At 50.2% G+C, this 18,335-nt stretch overlaps 10 protein-coding genes across 10 annotated transcripts; 4 read left to right on the forward strand and 6 right to left on the reverse strand.

The window, feature by feature from the left end:
• Positions 1-63: 63 nt before the first annotated feature.
• PENARI_c027G04094 (uncharacterized protein) lies at positions 64-3,555 on the forward strand (the record flags this gene model as incomplete). The annotated part of the gene is made up of 6 exons (XM_022636064.1): positions 64-402; positions 483-528; positions 581-1,340; positions 1,392-1,707; positions 2,127-2,203; positions 2,268-3,555. The coding sequence occupies 6 exons, from the start codon at positions 64-66 to the stop codon at positions 3,553-3,555; spliced, it is 2,826 nt and encodes a 941-aa protein (XP_022484122.1).
• A 465-nt stretch (positions 3,556-4,020) lies between these two features.
• Positions 4,021-6,637, reverse strand: PENARI_c027G00608 (uncharacterized protein; the record flags this gene model as incomplete). Its single annotated transcript, XM_022636027.1, has 4 exons — positions 4,021-4,259; positions 4,366-4,538; positions 5,824-6,132; positions 6,204-6,637. The coding sequence occupies 4 exons, from the start codon at positions 6,635-6,637 to the stop codon at positions 4,021-4,023; spliced, it is 1,155 nt and encodes a 384-aa protein (XP_022484116.1).
• Positions 6,638-6,879: 242 nt separating this feature from the next.
• On the reverse strand, positions 6,880-7,986 carry PENARI_c027G04931 (putative short-chain dehydrogenase/reductase family protein; the record flags this gene model as incomplete). The annotated part of the gene is made up of 1 exon (XM_022636073.1): positions 6,880-7,986. One exon carries the CDS (start codon positions 7,984-7,986, stop codon positions 6,880-6,882), a length of 1,107 nt encoding a protein of 368 aa, XP_022484099.1.
• A 469-nt stretch (positions 7,987-8,455) lies between these two features.
• On the forward strand, positions 8,456-9,202 carry PENARI_c027G02218 (uncharacterized protein; the record flags this gene model as incomplete). Its single annotated transcript, XM_022636048.1, has 3 exons — positions 8,456-8,497; positions 8,550-8,649; positions 8,700-9,202. 3 exons carry the CDS (start codon positions 8,456-8,458, stop codon positions 9,200-9,202), a joined length of 645 nt encoding a protein of 214 aa, XP_022484036.1.
• Positions 9,203-9,482: 280 nt separating this feature from the next.
• PENARI_c027G11889 (palmitoyl-(protein) hydrolase) lies at positions 9,483-10,500 on the reverse strand (the record flags this gene model as incomplete). The annotated part of the gene is made up of 6 exons (XM_022636141.1): positions 9,483-9,585; positions 9,636-10,024; positions 10,082-10,135; positions 10,189-10,279; positions 10,348-10,359; positions 10,418-10,500. The coding sequence occupies 6 exons, from the start codon at positions 10,498-10,500 to the stop codon at positions 9,483-9,485; spliced, it is 732 nt and encodes a 243-aa protein (XP_022484062.1).
• Positions 10,501-10,604: 104 nt separating this feature from the next.
• On the reverse strand, positions 10,605-12,143 carry PENARI_c027G03555 (uncharacterized protein; the record flags this gene model as incomplete). Its single annotated transcript, XM_022636060.1, has 3 exons — positions 10,605-10,643; positions 10,717-12,053; positions 12,113-12,143. The coding sequence occupies 3 exons, from the start codon at positions 12,141-12,143 to the stop codon at positions 10,605-10,607; spliced, it is 1,407 nt and encodes a 468-aa protein (XP_022484014.1).
• A 340-nt stretch (positions 12,144-12,483) lies between these two features.
• PENARI_c027G10632 (putative GPI anchored protein) lies at positions 12,484-13,227 on the reverse strand (the record flags this gene model as incomplete). The annotated part of the gene is made up of 2 exons (XM_022636130.1): positions 12,484-12,753; positions 12,811-13,227. 2 exons carry the CDS (start codon positions 13,225-13,227, stop codon positions 12,484-12,486), a joined length of 687 nt encoding a protein of 228 aa, XP_022484009.1.
• Positions 13,228-13,905: 678 nt separating this feature from the next.
• Positions 13,906-14,528, reverse strand: PENARI_c027G08926 (copper transporter family protein; the record flags this gene model as incomplete). The annotated part of the gene is made up of 2 exons (XM_022636108.1): positions 13,906-14,020; positions 14,074-14,528. 2 exons carry the CDS (start codon positions 14,526-14,528, stop codon positions 13,906-13,908), a joined length of 570 nt encoding a protein of 189 aa, XP_022484040.1.
• A 252-nt stretch (positions 14,529-14,780) lies between these two features.
• PENARI_c027G06279 (ferric reductase family protein) lies at positions 14,781-16,927 on the forward strand (the record flags this gene model as incomplete). The annotated part of the gene is made up of 2 exons (XM_022636084.1): positions 14,781-14,941; positions 14,989-16,927. 2 exons carry the CDS (start codon positions 14,781-14,783, stop codon positions 16,925-16,927), a joined length of 2,100 nt encoding a protein of 699 aa, XP_022484021.1.
• A 456-nt stretch (positions 16,928-17,383) lies between these two features.
• PENARI_c027G09874 (ankyrin repeat domain-containing protein) lies at positions 17,384-18,325 on the forward strand (the record flags this gene model as incomplete). Its single annotated transcript, XM_022636117.1, has 1 exon — positions 17,384-18,325. The coding sequence occupies one exon, from the start codon at positions 17,384-17,386 to the stop codon at positions 18,323-18,325; it is 942 nt and encodes a 313-aa protein (XP_022484044.1).
• Between the last annotated feature and the right edge of the window lie 10 nt (positions 18,326-18,335).

Raw genomic sequence — 18,335 nt, forward strand, 5'->3', positions numbered from 1 at the left:
AGGGCCCGTCACTTTCCGTCCGTCCACACTCTGATCTTTTAGCTCTGCGATGGGCTTTAGATCATGCCATTCATTAAGACTTTGCTAAAGGTCCTGGTTCCTTTAATAACGGGCGTCCTGCTCCTCACATTCTGGAATCGCGCATCCCTGTCTTCAGTCCCTGGAATCGCAACAAGCGCACCATCCGGAAAACACAAGCCTGTAACACCTTACTATGGGAACTGGAGAACATGGTTGAACCCCTGTCAATCTGCCCAGCCCGATACCTCCCAGACTTCAGGAAAGGAATGGAACATTCTCTATCACCTCGGAGGTAATGGACCCTGGGTTGAGAACATCCACGAAGGAGCGGCCTCCAGTCTTGAAACCCCGGAAGGCTGCTCAATTGATCAGGTGCACATGGTATGCTTATATCCTTCATGTGTCCCTGACTTTTTCTTCTCAGCCTCTCGGTAGAGAAACCGGCTTACTGATTGTCACAGATATCACGACATGGGGAACGATATCCCACGCGAGCTGTTGGGAACCGTAAGTCCACCGATCACTTATGTCTCCTTCTCTTAACACGTTGGTATTATAGGGCATCTGGATTTTCTCAAGCGCGTGCAAGACACTGGACTTCCTCTCAATGGCTCCCTTGCATTTCTCCAAAACTGGACCTATATCACAGGCGACCCTGACAAAGACTTCGGCGAATTGACCAGCACAGGCCCATATGCTGGCACGTTAAGTTCATTTACAACAGGCGTCCGGTTCCGGACACGATATGGACATCTGATTCCTAAAAATACTCAAACACGGCTATGGGCAAGTGACTCAGGCCGTGTCATCGAGACAGCCCGCCATTTCGCCTCTGGATTCTTTGGTCTGGATTGGGAAGTATTTGGCAAGGCCGAGCTACAGGTCATACCCGAAACATTCGAGCGTGGTGCAGATACTCTTACCCCGGGTGATACTTGCTACAAGTACCTCGAGGACACCATCCATGGCCATGACAATGGTCAAGAGATGCTTGCACGGTTCCAGGAAAGCTATATTCCTGCAATTGCGGAGCGACTCATGCATGAAGGGAACTTCGGCCTGAAAGGACTTTCCAACACGGAAGTCTACGGCATGCAGGAGATGTGTGGCTTTGAAATAATGGCACGAGGGTCGAGTCCATGGTGTGAGGTATTTACCGAGCAAGACTGGCAATACTTTGAGTATGCCCGTGATTTGATTCATTATTACCGTGCTGGACCAGGCAATCCCTATTCTGGTGCGATGGGATTGCTGTGGTTGAATGCAACAACCAGATTGCTTCGCGATGGCCCGGAGGCTGGAAGCCTGTTCTTCAGCTTGTAAGTGAAGGTGTACTATGAAGTGGAAATCTATGCTAAACTTATACCTAGTGTCCATGACGGTGACATAGCACCATTCATCACGGCACTGGGGGTCCTTGGGATTGATAAGGAACAGCTTCCTACGACCCATGTTGTAGCAGACCGTATGTGGCGCACTTCTTCCATTTTACCTATGGGCGCAAGGGTCACACTTGAGCGAATGTCTTGCCAATCAGGAAATGACGAATCCTATGTTCGAGTTAACATCAACGATCGCATTATGCCACTGCCATTCTGCAAGTCCGGTCCCGGGGAGTCTTGTCCCCTTGGTCGCTTTGTGGACTATGTCTATCAGCGCAGAGCGAAGGTAGGGGACTTTACAGAGGTATGTGGCTTGGAAGGAGATACTAGAAGCATCACATTCCTACACCAGACATAAGTTTTAAGAAAAGCTGTTGGTTGAGTGGTGACTAGAATATATAGTTGTGATACCCAGTGCTAGGTTTAAAATTTGAGGGCCTGAACCTAACATGAATAAACCAACTTTACTGAGAACAACCACACTCAATCTCGAGTCAATAAAAAAGAATAAGAAGAATAGAAGTTGATCAAACGTGAATGCGTTCATTGTGCAAACACGTGACCGTATCCCGGCGAACCACTGTTTACCAAAAAGTTTGGTATCCTCCTTCGATCAATTTGCTTTCGCACCACATCAACTCCTGGGGGATTTTTGCTGCTCTACCTTGATCATTATTCACTGCACATCTAACCTTCAGACCTGTGACTGCGACTGCCATGGAGTATCACTCCGTCCCACCGGAGGAGCGCGCTAGGGACGAGAAGGGCAACCTCTTGCCCTGGGGCTATGTTTACAAAGAGTACGTCAGCTTTGAGTTCGCTCTGGCGCTTCAATCTGCATACAGCCGACTGATCCATTTCTAGCGAAACTCGCAACCCTCGACGACCAGCAGAAGAATCAGGACCCTTTGGCAAGCGAAGAAACGCTCGATACCAAAATGATCGATCGCGCACACGAACTGGCACACCGGCGGCTAGACGAGAGAATGTCAACGTTGCCGAGTTTGATCGGTTATTCTCAATGCAGCAACAGGAGGTAGAGAAGACACAGGGTTTACCCAAGTCATCATCGTCATCCAGTCTTGACAACGCACGGAAACTGTCTGAGAAGGTCGCAACCGAGTGCATACTCTACGGATACAAAAACAAGGACAACGAGTGGAAGGTTATCAACAAATATGAGCAAATCTCCCAGGGTCAAATTTGTGAAGACTATCCGCGCAGTGATCCCAAATCCGCCACACCATACTCTCAGATGTTGAGCGGCGGCGACGTCGTCATCCGCACGAATCTATCCGCCGACGCGAATCGCAAGTCGAAGCGCTACGCGGGTGGCTACCACTGGATCAAGGTCACCTACGACTCGAGCCAGTCTGCAGACCGCGCCTGCTTCTATTCACCGCAGGAGATCGATGGACATCTCGTGTTCTGTGAGCTGTACAGCGGCCATGGACCGGCCGAAGACAGTCCCATCCCCGTGGGCTCTGCGACGGGCGATCGCATTCACAAGAAGGGATCGCGTACCCTGACCACCTCACATTCGACCGCATTCCTATCCGGCTCTAGCAAGGACCAGGATCGAATGACCCTACCCCGGTCCTTTGCCATGAACAATCTCTCCAGCGTCCCGGACGTACCAGAAGAAAATTCGCCCGAGTCCACCACAATCACAGATAACACAGTCGCAGCCACTTCCTCGACAGTGACCTCCGCAACCGCAACACCCTTGTTGAATACAGGCGGCTGGACCACAAGCCCCACGGAAGCCGGCCCTTCCATGACAGGCGCTTTAACGAGCGGCAGTTTGGCCAACGACAGCTCATCAATGCGCCAGCGCCGTGCCTCTGCCGCTGCCCTCACCTCTACCGAACCCAACCCCGATCACGAATTCATGACGCACATCCCCACAGTCCGACGAACCAAGCTGCGCCCCTTGGCCGAAGCCCTCCCTCCCCAGCCAACCCTCACAGAGCGTGTCCTCCGATCCATCCCCATCTTAAGTTGGTTCACTGGCGACATCGTGGGCGAGGGTCCACAGCTCTGCGACGACGGCACATTCGACTGGGACAAATCGGGTACCTACTGGCGTTTCTGGTACACCATCGATGCATTCCTGGGTACTGATCTGTGCGGCATGAAGGAAGATATCTGAAATAGTACTACATAATCTGATCATCACTCTGTCCATGATTCACGCCTTTGAGGTGACTACATCTGTGGATGAATCTGTCCACACACTTGGCAGAAACATGACCATTGTACTCTAGTTTAACTACACATCAAGTCCCTCGACAGGACGATTCATTATGTCTTATATGCGACTATCGTACAGAGACTATCCTACAGACTCATGAAACCCTGAACATGTCATTCTCAGGTATAGGTGGATAAGGAATCACAGTCAAAACCGTAGATGTCAATGGTGATAAATCAAAGAACCCGAAAGACAAGACAGCTTAAAAGCGAGATACACCAGCTTCACAGTTCAGTATCCCCAACCCAAACGGGCCCATAAGGTATACTGTAAAGCTAAGAAAAAAGCAACAAGAAGGTGAATACATTTCATTGTGATCATAGACCATAGTTTTTAAAGATAAAAAGACTCGGCGTGTTCTATTTATTCAACCTTGTTCTCGAAGTTCTCGCCCTCAACAAGGTCGGGGATATCATCCTCCTCGTCGTCCTTCTTATCGCCCTGCTGCTTCTGCATGTTCTGGTAGCTCTCGGCGAGCTTGCGCAGGGAAGCGAGGGAGTCGGGGCCGAGCTGGTTGAGGATGTTGGGGACGAGCTCGGTGAGCTCCTTCTCCTCGCCGTTGCCGTAGAGGGCGAAGGTGTTGGAGGGGACAGCGCCGTGGACTGCGACAAAAGAAAAAGTTGGTTAGTTCAGGATTTCCTGGGCGGTTTGAATGTCACAGCTGAAGCTGGAGCTGGAGCCAGGACTGGAAATGGAGCTTCCACTTACCACGGGGGTTGGCGAAGTGGATGACGTTGCCGTCCTCCTTGAACATGTTGACCTCCTCAATGCCCTGGATGGGCTGGACGTTCAGCTTCTTGAGAGCGGCCTGGAGCTTCTTGTCATCGGCGCCGGAGTTGCGGACGACCTTCTTGACCTTGCGGCGGGGAGTACCCTTGCCTCTGTAGAGTTGTTAGTCGTGAACAGCTGAAAATAGTGCATGTTGCATAGTGAAAGTGGATGGTGGGATGTGTTGGTCGGAGTCTCGTTGAAATGGAAGTGGGGTCTGGCAACAAGGATGAGAAATCGAAAGAAGATGCCCAGTCCCGAGTTGTCAGACGTCAGACCGGATTCCCCAACCCAAGCGCGGTATATAATCGGTCGCATCGATTTCAAGAACGAAGAGGTCGGTCGCAAGGGAACCGAGAATCCATCTGACGGCCGATCGTATTCGAATCCAAGCGGTCACTCCATTTCGAAAATTCATTCCATCTCCAATTCCATCCCATTCCATCGAGTTGTGTAGTTGTTGTAGTGTATTTGAGTATTGAATAAAGAGGCAATTTATACATACCCTATCGAGGATGCAGTTAGCTATCAGATCCCACACGTTCAAACCCAGCAATGCCGGTATAGACTGGAAGCAATGACGATGAAGCCCAAGCCCATCAAGCTCCCACGCAATCGCAATCGAAGCTTGATATAGACTCCAGCTTGCATCTCCAAGCTTACCAAAGCCTTCAAAGAAAGAAGAACATACCAATGCGCACGCTCGCCTGCATTCTAGCCAACTTTGCCTGATCCATGATGTCGGGTGAGGGGTGATCGCCTGAGGTGTATTAGCCGATAAATCCGAGATGAACAGCAGAATTCGAAAGACAAGAATTCAATGAATCAATGAAGTTGAATGGTGAGCATACCGGTAATAAAAGGTGGATGTGAGAGGGGGAGATGGGAAGAGGAAGCGGAACGATGGATGATGCTCCGAGAGTTTTGTGTGGGGAGTTTGGGCAAAATCGCTTCGCTAATGCGACTGGGGAGTGATGAGCAGTTTACGACTACAACAATGACTTCTCTCGGTTCTAATTGTCTGTTTTACGATATTACAGGGATCTGTTCTGGATGGGGAGGATTTTGTTTTTTGTGAAGTGCGTTTGTGGGTGAAGTGGAGGATGTGAGGATATACTCGGCTAAACCCTAACGGAGAGAGAAGACACTGCGGTGAAGCAGGGAGGCAGGGGATCATAGATATAGATAGAGAGAATAGAAGAGCATGTCTATATCTCATATACGACTCTCTTTACGCATCTCCGACTATCTTATTCTCGTTATATCTCCAATCCAGCACAACCCGAGCTATACCCAAAACGGAAACGGATAGCCTCATTCTTCATGCTTCACGTAGCAACCTTCTTCTCCCAATTTTATGAATATATCCGCCAAGGATGTTTCTCAACAAAGTCCAACAACTGCTTAATCTTGACATTCGAAAACAGCGCCTCAGACTCCTCCATCTCACGAGTAAAAGGCGTACCAGGCGACTGAGCCTGCAAAAACTCCCTCGTCGGACTCAGGTTGGTAATATGATCATTAGTCGCATTGAAACCCCGGAATCCCATACCGGAAGTCTTCAACCCAGCCTCACACATACCAGCAAGACCCTGGGCATCAACATACGACCATCCATGCACCTTCCACAGGTTGGGCTCATGCACATAGCTGTAAAAGATCTGATCATTGTACTCATCAGACTCGATAACATGGCCAATCCGCAGACTGTAGATACCAGCCCCAAAACGTGCGGCAAAGCCGCAGCGTGCTCATTGCATAGTTTCGCAACGGCGTACGTATCCGTCGGGTTGACGTCCAGATCCTCGTGGGTCGCGAACGAGACGCCATAGACGGTTACGCTGCTTGCCAGGATGATCTTGCGGATGCCCAGCTTGCAGGCTGCTTCGATGATGTTGCATGTGCCCTGTGTGTTTGAGCGGAATGTCTCGTTGTCCGGCACGAGCATGTTGCGTGCGTAGCTGGCTAGGTGGATTACGGCGTCTGGACGTTGGGGGAGGCCTTCTGGAAAGGGCTCTTGCAGGGACCATTGGCCGGATAGGGCGTTGAAGGGTTGGCCGCTGTCGGCTAGGTCGGTTTTCAGGGTGTAGATTTCTGGGTGGTCCATTGGGCTGAGGTCTAGGTTGAGAACTGTGTGGCCGTTAGAGAGGAGCTCGGCGATGATGAATTGGCCGGCTTTGCCCGAGCCACCGGTTACCACGATGCGGCCCATGCTGATGTGTTGGATGCGGATCAAGGTCTGAAGAGTGTATGGATGTGCTGCTGGGTTAGGGATGGGAGCCGGTGAGTATGGCCGAGATCTAATCATGGCGCCATTCACGTCCGAATCCCTGCGTATTATAGATGCATATATGGCAACGTGTTTGAAAGACGTAGATTGCAGGTAGATAGTTATTTCACAAAAGCAAGTCATATCAGCGTTAGATGGCACATGTGTAGTTGTGTACAGATTCATTAGTAGTACGTGGAAACCTGGGCCTCGGTCCAATCCCAGAGCTTGCGAGCAACCTCCGCATTCTGAACAAAGGCAGTGCCACCGCAGCGATATCCAATGGGGGCGTAGTAAGCACCGTTGACCAGCTTGTCTTTCTGTGTACCAGCCGCCCAGAGAGAATTAAGCGCACCCGTGGTGACAGTCCGGAAGAACATAGAGCCAGTAACAGTCACACTGTACTTCATCATCCAACTAAGATCCTTGGTGTGTCCATAAAGTCCACTATCAACTGCGCCGGGATGCACAGCAACAGACAAGATATCAGGATGCCGACGGGCCAGCTCAGCCGCAAACAAAATATTAGCCGACTTGGAAGCTCCATAGCGGGTCCAAGTGCTGCTAGCCAACAATCCAGGAGTCGATGTCATTTCCTCAAACGTCGACGGCCCGACCACATGAGCCGCCGAGGCCACAGTTACAACCCGCACATCGGGGGTATCACCCTTGGCGCGGTCATGATCAACGGTTTTCTGGAGCGTCGGCAACAGCAACTTAGTCAACAGGAAGTGACCGATATGATTCGTACCGAGCTGAATTTCGAAACCCTCCTTCGTCTTGACAGGCGGGTTCCCCATGGTCCCCGCATTAAGGATGAGTATATCCAAGCGACCGCTATCGGCCTGGAACATCTCTGCGGCGGCGCGGATCGACTTGAAGGAGGAGAGGTCGAGAGGTAGGTAGCGAATATCCGCTGGAGAAGACAACTGGCCTTGGAGGGACTCGATTGACTCACGCGCTTTGCTTTCGGTGCGGGCGGCCATGTAGATTCGCGATGGGCGGTGCTTGGCGAGTTGGAGGATGGTTTCCTTACCTATACCGGCGTTGCCTGCGAGATCCATTGCGTTAATCATCTGTGAAGCTGTAGATACAAGGGGGAAGTTACCGCCGGTGACAAGGACGACCTTGCCATCGAGATTGCGGATGTCGCGATCTGGCTTGAAGGAGGCCCCCAGCAGACCAAAGGTGGCCTCGTTGAAGGTCGGACCGAAGCTCGAGAGAGCCTCGCGCGGATGACGCAAGATGTAGGTTGCGAAGGGTGTTGCTGCTACAAAATCACGAAAATCCATGATTAAGGGGCGGAAGAGGGAGAGGGATTGAGGTTCCCATGGTGAATGCGAGGGTTAAGCTGCCGAGATCGTTGGATCATTCCGTCACATGTGATGTCTACCGCCCTAAAGGTGAAGTGAAGAAGTTCTGGAGAATGCCATCTTATCAACATTTTATATTGGACTGGTCAAGTTCATGCCATTCGGTAGAAGTGTAGATATAACAATAGAATGTCTGCACATCATACCTCTGTATATAACTTGCCGAGTCATTCAGCCCTGCCCCGCCTGCATACATGAGTAGCGCCTGACTCCCTGCATTTACTCGATAAAAGAGCCAGCCACCTGTCCTGAGACAATTCCTCTTTCTTTTTTCCCTTTCCTCTCCGACCCCGTTGTGCTTGCAATATAAGCAAAGCCACTTCAAAGTCGCCGTTTCCCTGGATGTGACACCAACTTCATTTCACCCATCACATCTACAAAACACAAAATGCGCTTTCTCTGTCTACACGGCGGTAGCACCAATAGCGAGGTACATACCCCTCTATACAAGTCACCCGGATATCCAAACTAACCACCAACAGATCTTCGAAATCCAAACCGGAGGCCTACGCCAACAACTCGAGAAGAACGGCCACCGATTCAAATTCATGAACGGCAAACAAGATGCCCAAGTGGAAGAAGGTAAAACACCCATCCAAACCAAGACCAACCCAGCCTAACAACCCCCCCAGAACTCGAAGGTGTAGTCGACGGCCCCTTCTACAACCACTACCATAGAGGCGACACAGCGCCAGGCTCATCAATCCAAGAAGCATACGAACACACGCTGCAATTCATGGCAGAACAAGGCCCCTTCGACGCTGTAATGGGGTTCAGCCAAGGCGCAGCGCTAGCCGCATCACTGATAATCAACCATAGCAAAACGAACCCAGGAAGCGCGCCGCTGTTTCGCGCCGCGGTGTTCATTTGCGGTGCGGCGCCATGGGATAGTGCCGGGATGGAGCATATCCTGCCGCGGCCGGATACGTATCCGATTAAGATTCCCACGGCGAATATTGTTGGCAAGTTGGATTCGTTGTATGGGGAGAGTGTGCGGTTGTTTGAATTGTGTGAGCCTGCCCAGGCGGCTTTCTATGATCATGGGTCAAAGCATATGGTTCCATTTGATATGCGAAATACCGAGGAGATGGTTCGGGTTATTGAGGAGACTATTAAGAAGGCTATGAGGGGGTAGAGGGTGACTGGTTGCGAGATGTGTTCTGGGACGATGGAAGGTGGGCTATTCATTGTCAGTGGCTTTCATGGCATAGTGATATACTTCAAATGCATCGATAGGAAATCAAAAGCCGAAATCAGACTGGTATCATTCAATGCTGCTTCTCTGTGTACTTCTGCTGTCTCGACTGATATTTAGACCACGCGATTGCAGCAAGTAGCAATGTAAACCCGATAATCAAGGCAGATCCCCATTGACCACTTCCACTGGCCCCATGCCGGGTCCCTGGTTGATCAAGTCATAAACCAGCAGCAGGGCCATCAGCCTCAGCGGGAATATGCTTCTCAAGGAACTTCTCCAAGTCATCAATTTCCGAAGGATCAGCCGAGTGACCAAGACCACTAAAATCAAATTAGTAAAGCAGCCCAAACAAAACCCAGAACCAACATACCCGTAGGGGTTAAAGGAAACATCCTCAACCCCAATCTCCTTCAGGATTTCGGCAGACTTCTTTCCAAACTGGAAAGGAACAATGTCATCGTCAAGACCATGACCAAGGAAGAAAGGCGTCTTGTTGTTGGCCCACTCTTCAGGCAGGTAGTTCTTGATCCGGTCGCTGAGAAGCAGGTAGCAAGACAGACCAAAGACACCACCCAGCTTCTCCGGGCTGGTCAGACCGGTGAATACAGACATGGCACCACCCTGTGAGAATCCACCCAGGATAATGCGCGATGCCTTGATGCCCTTGTCCATCTCTTCCTTAATCAGGGTGTTGAAGTAGTCGCGGGAACGGAGGATGCCTGGCTCGTCTTGGCTGCGGACGGATTCTTCAAAGTCCAACTGAAAAGCCAGAGTATATCAGTGGGTGTAACGTGGGAGGGTCGTGGATGGGCTTACGTCGCGGCCGAGCTTGACGATGTCGTACCAGCCGGGCATGCTCATGCCGAAGTTCTAGTTTCGTAGTATTAGCCATTGGGTCCGTCAAGGTGGCGACTCACACATACCACTGAGATTGGGATATCGGGGGCATTGGGGAAGATGAAAGCAGTCTCGTCGAACTTGCCGCGGCGGCGCCAGTTCTGGGCGAGAGCCATCCTGTTCGAGAATCGGGGTCAGGATTGATCGCGGTTGTTTCAATTTGTTGCATTGACTCTTAGACATACCATCCGGCACCACTATGTTCAAACACAGTCAGTCAACGCTATCATCTCGCGGGAGGACCGCCTTAGGTACCTGTCTCCCAACCCGTGGGCCATGATCACCGTGGAGGTGTGCTTCTTAAGCGCGGGAACGACGAAGGGTGCACGAGGAGCCATCTTGGATAGAATGTGAAACAAGAACCTCAAAGTAAACGAGAAAGATGAACCTGTTATTCCCCCACAATTCTGCCGATGGTGTTATCGCCAATTCACCGCTTAGTTTACACCGCCAGAGGAACAACATCGACATATACACACTTCTATAGCAAACATTAAACATTATATAACTCTTATAATGGAGCTAAATCAGCCCCGCCCTGTCAGACGATATACCTCATCTTTCGCAGACTCAATAAAAGCATTAACAAGATCCACCTCAACAACCCCCTCCTGCCAAGAAACAGCAAGCACCAAACATCCGTCACCGCCAGTAACAACAGACACCTGAAGAGCATTACCCATCACACTGGCACATTGAGAAAACACCATTCCCTTGATAGCAGGCATATCAGGATCCGTCTGTGGAGGAACAACCCCAACATTAGAAACCTCGAAACTCTTATCGCGCTCCAAGCCAACCTTGGACAAACATAATTCCTGCTGGTAATCATCGACGAATTGCAGGAGACTGATACTAGCATCTTTGCCTTTCATTTTTAAGACTGACTGTATCGTGTGTCGAGATCGTCGGGCTTCGGCCCACGGGAATGTATCGTCAGATGAAGGGATCGTTGCGTCGCGGGTATATTGTTCCTCATAATCTTGGACCCAGACCCCCATGCAATCATCTGTGATGTTATCCGGCAGCCAGCGGCGACAAGATAATGCGCCGCTGCAATTCAGCTTAGAGAATTCGACTGGGAGCTGTGTGAAGAGCGAGCGGGCAACCAGTGTCTGCAGGAATGCCGTGATGGTTGTATTTTCCTGACGGCAGATATCTCTCAAAGCCGTTACTATAGATTCCGAGAATGGAACGAGTCGCAGCCGTGTCTGGGTTGGTTTGCGGATCTTAGCGCCTGTCCATAATCCCTGATCTCTTCGGGAGTAGATCTTCGCCTGGAAGATTTTCTTGGTAAGATACCAGAGGGAGAGAGCCATTGAATGGATAGTTTCGATATTAGGCAGCATAGGAATCTGCGGCGGCAAGATAACCGATTTAGGTTCATCTACTGGAGCAGTGCTTAGTGCTCGCAGGAAAGTTTGGTGGAATGCCTTTCCGGAAGTCCCATCACCAATGGCATGGTGGTATACAAAAGCAGCAGTGAATTGCTGTTTATTCTCTGTATTTTGGAGGATACACAATCTCCACAACGGATCCGGCGCCTTGAAAGGCAAGTTGTGCTGCGTTGCTAGAAGGGTTTGTAGGTCCAGATCCGGGGTTGGTTCGCCATTAGCTTCTGTGCCTAGCAGACCAGGCTGGCGGTCTTGAAAAGATACAACTTGGTCTAAGTCAATCTGAGGTAGTCGTACAAAGTACGGGTCTTGGGTGTGATCGTCAGCCACGATGGCGGACAATGACGGGTGCTCCGCAATTGCGGCTTCGCATGCTTGGTACACATAGTCCTTGATAGGGGATGTGAATGAGTCTGGGAGGTTGTATGTTGCTGATACTGCAACATTCAAATAGAACCCGACTTGATGACGGGCAGTTGAATATTGCTCCAATCGACCTGACTCGTGTTAGTGGACCAGGTTCAGCTGTGTATCTTCGGAACCATTTCCGACTTACCGACTGGACGCAATCTTTCAAATTCATCCATGACTGTGAAACAAAAACGTCTGAAACAATTCCTCGTAGGTCCTGTCGACAAATAAACACGCCTAATTTATTTTCTCGGTTGCCTGCGAAGCTACCCGCACACGTGACGTTATATATACCGGTAGAGCCGGGGCCGAGCTAAAGCACAACAGTTTAATAGTCATTTTATTGCAGATAAAAGAAACAAAAGTGAGCAATTAAGATGATTCATTCAGAGAAGCAAAAGTGATAGAATTGAGTAGAAAGCTAGTAAATGCAAAGATATCATTAATCATGCTTATGCATCCATCGCTTAACTCCAACAAAGCAAAGAGACAAGAAAAATCAGAAAAATTCAATTTTTACAGCACTGCCATGCCCCCGATAAGAGCGGCACCGAGCACACCCCAAGCAGCAGTCTGCAGAGGTACAGCAGCACCCTTGGAGGTAGAGGTAGTAGTAGTAGCAGTAGTAGAAGCAGAACCACTCTGCGCCTGACCCTCAGAAGTAGACTCATTGGCATTGCGGGCAGCAGAAGAAGCAGGGAAGGCAGTGGCGGCAAGGTTGGTGTTGTTGCTGCAAGCAGAGGGCTTCTCGTAAGTGACATCGGCGGAGAATTGGATATCGGCGCACTATACGGAAACGTATTAATATCTACCGGAGTTGCGAAACAAGAAAAGAGAACATACAGCATAAAGACCACCTGAAGGATCACCATTACTCTGAACTTGAAGAGTAGCATTCATGCCATCGGTAAGATTGCGGCCAATGAGCTTCTCAGTGATAGCAACGTGAGGCAGACAGAACTCGCCCAATCCGACGACCTGGAAAGTAGGCGCGAGGACAATGTTGTAGTTATCACCGGGGTCGCTGCCGAGAGACAGGAGGACCTCGACGGCAGTCTGAGCGTGGTGCATCTCCAAAGCAACGGGGAATGAGCCGCCGCTCAATGGGAGCTTGGTGCGGTTGGAGGATTGGCTCATGCCACCGCAGGGGAAGTTGGGCATGGTGTCCTCGTCGAAGCCACGGGAAGTGGGGTACATCAGCTTGAAGTGTGCCGCGGCCATTGGCACGACGGACGCGAGAGTGAGGAGTGAGAACTTCATTTTGATGGGAGTTGGAAGAAGATGAGAGAAGGAGTTGAAGACGGAGAGGGAAACGTAGAGGTAGAAAGTAGAGAAATGAGAACTCTGATGCTTTTGTATAAGATGCCGGAACTAGACAGGGTCCACTGCTTAAAGGACGGAAATGACATCGGCTATCCAGACCCTTTCAGCCCTTGGTCAGAGGCTTATTGAGCACATTTCGCTGCACTCCCGCTTTCGGTCTCTTTTCTGCTTTATTTCTCTATTTGCCTTTATTGTCTTATACCTATCATTGCAAAGTTGCAACAGTACAGCTTGTGTCACTGGACATTCTAGAAGATTATCCATGTGGCACGGCATGTACCTACCCTTTTGGCGTAGAGATTGAAGAGTTGCCCAATACGGATAGCGCGGATAACTAGCGCGGGAAGTGGGCCACACCCGAGACACTAGTCCCAACCCGGTTAGAAATTCGCTCAAATATTCTCAAGAGCAATATATGCGATCATAACCAGAATCAAGCATTGAGCGAATATAACCGAATGCAACGCGAAAAAGAGTGGTAGTTGAGAAGCGAGTAGAGTCAAATTGTAAGATATCCCAAGAAATTACCCCCCAACGCCAAACAGATGCACCCTTCTATGCGTAGAAAACAATAAAGATGCTAATTAAACCAAACCAAATAAATCGTCAAGGTAATCAGTGCCCGTGCTCAGGCCAGTGAATGAAGCGTCCGACCGCCAGTTCTCCGAGGAAAGCACCCGCAATTACCGAGCAGAAGTAGCCGATGTTCAAGGTCATGACCGCCAACATGCTAGAGAGGATATTAGCATCAATTCATAAAGTAGAGCAGAACGGAACACGTACAGTAGATAGGATACCCCCGCAATGCACATAAAGAGCAACGCCCGCGGCAAGTCAACGCTGAAGCGCCAGGGAATCGGACCACGAGGGAGGTTGTGCACGACTCTCACAGACTCCTCGACACCCTGCGCAGTAACAAGCGATGCGATCTTCGCATCTGGATCAGCATCGATATTGCCAGCCTCAGTGCTCTTGCCGGCCACAGTCACATAGCGACGGTTGAGGTGAGCGGCGAGCCAGTGTCGTTCCATGACAGCCTTGAACGCGATGAGACAGCGATCAATGACGGCGAGGACAATCAGGAAGATACATGTTCCTGCAAAGGCTCCGGAAGATGACGGTGTCCAGGCATTAGAAAAGAGTGGTGTGTTGTGGGAGTTTTTGAAGGTCATGGTCATCGAAGTGCTCATGCTGCCGGAGCTTGAGCTGGTGCTGCTACCCATGTCCATTCCGTCCATGGTGAATTGAGAGGTAGTTGAGGAAGTTGAGATAGCGGAACAGAGAAAACATGAAGTCGCCAATGTCAGGAATGTGACGCTTTGGGACGCTAGAGCAAGTTCCACTGTGGGTCCGACCCACAGTGGACCCACCCATACCCACGTTGAGATGAGCAAGTTATTGCTAATCGGACAATTAAGTTACTCTTGGGTTGTGTATCTACTTTGATTCCGAGATCTTCCTCTCTACATCTATGACCCTCTCTAGTGATTATGTCGATGTCAATGGGTGATATGCCCGCGGGCTCCATGTCTATGGGAGATGGAGTCCCCAGTCTATTCACACTACAGAAGATGTACTGGGCTGTCGTGGGGAGTGCTATCGGCGCAGCAACCTTAGTCAACGTGCTGAACCGTATCGTTGCTCAGCATCGGTTTGTACAGCCACACCAAGTCAATGATCCAATCTAACATACGGCAGTTTGCGAGATTCCTCGCTCACCCCCGCCAAACCAAAATCACTTTTCTTCAACCTCTATGCTACTATCACAGCAACAGTGCGTGAGGTCAGCTATGCAACTCCACACCCTCTCAAAATGGGAGGATTCACTCTCCATTTCCCGCCACTGGGCCCGGTCCTCATCATGCTGGCCAACCTGATTACAGTCATGGTCTTGTGCTTCTACAAACTGGACACGCTTGATCCCTGGAAATGGGAAAATGTCGGCTATCGCACAGGCTTCATTGCCATTTGCCAATTACCGTTGATCTTCCTGCTGGCGGGTAGACAGAACATCATTGGCTTTTTGGTTGGAATGAGTTACGCCAGTCTCAACTGGTACCACCGCTGGATCTCACGGACGCTATGGCTGACGGCTACCATCCATATGGGATTCTGGTTCCGTGACTGGGACCGCTGGCATTATATCCTGTACCAGCTTAAGAATGATCCTTTGACAAAGCGTGGATTCGCCGCTTGGATCATTCTCACCTTCATCGTCATCAGTTCTTTCGCCCCTGTTCGTCGCCTCAGTCACGAATTCTTCGTTATCCAACATTTGGTAACCTTCGTCGGGTTTATTGTTGCTGTATGGATGCATGCACCTTCCGAGGTCAAGACCTGGGTGTGGGTGCCGATCGGCCTGGTGGTTTTTGATCGCGTCGCCCGCTATACCTGGGGCGCGTATGCCAATCTGGCCATTTTCCACCGGAAGAAAAATGCAAATGCTCTCTGGGCGCACTCTGCGTCTTTCACTCCGCTGCCAGGAAACGTCACTCGTGTGACTATTGAGAATCCTGGTATTGGATGGCAACCTGGTCAGCACGTTTTCCTCACCTGTCACTCCATCGTTCCATTACAATGCCACCCATTTACCATCGCTTCCATACCGGAAGACAACAAGATGGAGTTCTTCATCCGTGCAGAGAACGGAGGAACAAGGCGATTCTTCCGATTTGCATCAAAGAATGGTAGCGTGCTGGGAAGTGGTGAGGTAGCTCCGCGCGGACGAACAATTTTCGTTGAAGGACCTTACGGAAGCATGCGCCCCTTGCGTCAATTTGACAGCGTCATCCTGCTAGCGGGTGGAATGGGCGCGACATTCACGATGCCGCTACTACGGGACGTTGTCTCTGCCTGGAAAAACGAGAACATTGAACAGACTTCAAATCCTACTCCGCGACTGGCTGCCACCAAGCGATTACGGTTTATCTGGGTAATCAAATCGCGTGCTCAGCTGTCTTACTTTGACTCCCAGCTACAGTCTCTGTTAGCAGATGTGGAAGAGTGTCGGCGGACACAGCCACACTTTGAGAAAGAGCTCGAAGTGAGTATTTACATTACCTGTGATGAGAAGCTGGATCCACCTACCATTGCTTCGGCAACTTCTTCGCTGCCAGCGCAGAGTGTCGCTCAAGATATATCAATCTTCGACGAAAAGAAGGGCTCTGGAGTGGATCACGTCTCCATCCACTCCGTCTCCAGCCAGTCAGCGTCAAACCAAAATCCCAAACCCACAGGAACCGGTTGTCTCCCCGGCGGAGGATGCTGCTGCACCACCCAAATCGAAAACGAAGACGAGATCACCAACTGTAGCTGTACCTGCGCCGGACCACCCCCTGTTCAATCCGAGAACGTCACCTCAGGTCCCAAAACAGCAGATACGCAGTCCATTGCATCTAATGGCCCTATGAAGTTAATCATCCATCCGACAATTGTCTCCGGCCGTCCCACGCCACGTACTATCATCCGAAAGGTCTTGGAAAAGGCCGAAGGCGAAAGTGCCGTCGTTGTGTGCGGACCCCGAGGACTGGCAGATGATGTGCGCCGCAGTGTCGTCTCTCTTAGCGATGAGCGGGCTGTTCATAAGGGAACTGGTGCGCAGGGGATCTACTTGCATGTTGAGAACTTTGGTTTGTGAGGGATGTATTATACCCTGGGTTTTACGATCCTTCGTTATTTGCATGGCGTGGAGTCTAATGGTAGCTAATTCAATTGAGATTCATTTGTACTTGACACATTTCTGTTTGGTTGAAGGTTGAAACGAGGCCTTGTAACGCAGACAAGCAACAATAATAAAAAGTGGAGCCTACCAAGGTTGGATTTGAACTCTTATCCTGCATCTGCCATGTATAGAATATCGGCGTCGTTCCCTGGAATGACCACGCGGCATATATAATGTTAGAATGACTCACTTAAAAAAAAGCATATCTCCAGCAGGTCGTTGCTCCCTCCACTTGGTTCTTTCTATACCTCACTTTCCACCTCCCTGACTACATTCCAGCCATCATTGTTGATATCGATCTTTCATCCGGCAGTCACCTTACAATCAACCAGAAATATTCTTTGAACGTCTGCTCCCCTAGCGTGAGGAACAATGCCCATCAAGCCTCTTCAATACTCGCTGACTGGTCATCAAGATCTTCTCATACTATCATCCGAAGCCATGAAGCATCCTCCCGTCCTTGGAAAGTACAATACCACTCCACACCAATGCCCTAGACAAGCAATTTCAAACGCAAAGCTATTAAAACTCACCCAACAATTCCTATCCACCACAACGCCCTCAAAACCAAGCCTAACAGCGCTCCCCAATGAACTCCTCATACTGATATCAAAAAGTATGAACCAAACAACCCTATCAGCATTCACTCAAGTAAACAAAACCCTCCACGCCCTCCTGGAGAAAAACCTCTACAAATACAACGCCCGCTACAACTGGGGCGACGCACTAGACTGGGCCATGCAGCACGGGAACCTAGGAGTAGCTCGCAAAGCAATTGATGCAACCACCAACGGAATCTACAGGTCGCGAAGGGAACACCTAGGCGTATTCCTAGTGGACGCGGTACATGCAGCGTGCGAAGCATGGCCGCACCCCTCATCAAACAACTACATTGCTATAGCAGAACTGCTACTTGCAAGTGGCGCCAAGGCCCGCAACCTACACGAAAAGACAAAATACGTGCCTATCTATGAAGTTGCGCAGGCTGGTATTACTCAACTTGCCCGTTCTCTGATTCGGTACGGGTCGCCTATTGAACCGCCGTTTGGGGCTTGTTCTTCTGCTACTCGATATACAACGCCGCTTGTACCAGCGACGATAAATGGGCATGTGGAGATTGTTGAGTTGTTGCTTGTTTATGGGGCGGATGTTAATGGGAGAGTTTATCAGCGCAGGGCGCCGTTGGATTATGCTTCTGAGGCTGGGTATCGGTTTCCTGAGATTAAACGGTTATTGGAGAGTTATGAGTATCAGACTAAGAAGTTGCATGTTGTTTCGAGTAGTCGTGGTTGGGTGGGACAATCTTGCTTTTGATGGACATGCT

This window comes from Penicillium arizonense (genome assembly GCF_001773325.1).
Source record: "Penicillium arizonense strain CBS 141311 chromosome Unknown PENARI_contig027, whole genome shotgun sequence".
NCBI classification, from domain to species: Eukaryota; Fungi; Ascomycota; class Eurotiomycetes; order Eurotiales; family Aspergillaceae; genus Penicillium; species Penicillium arizonense.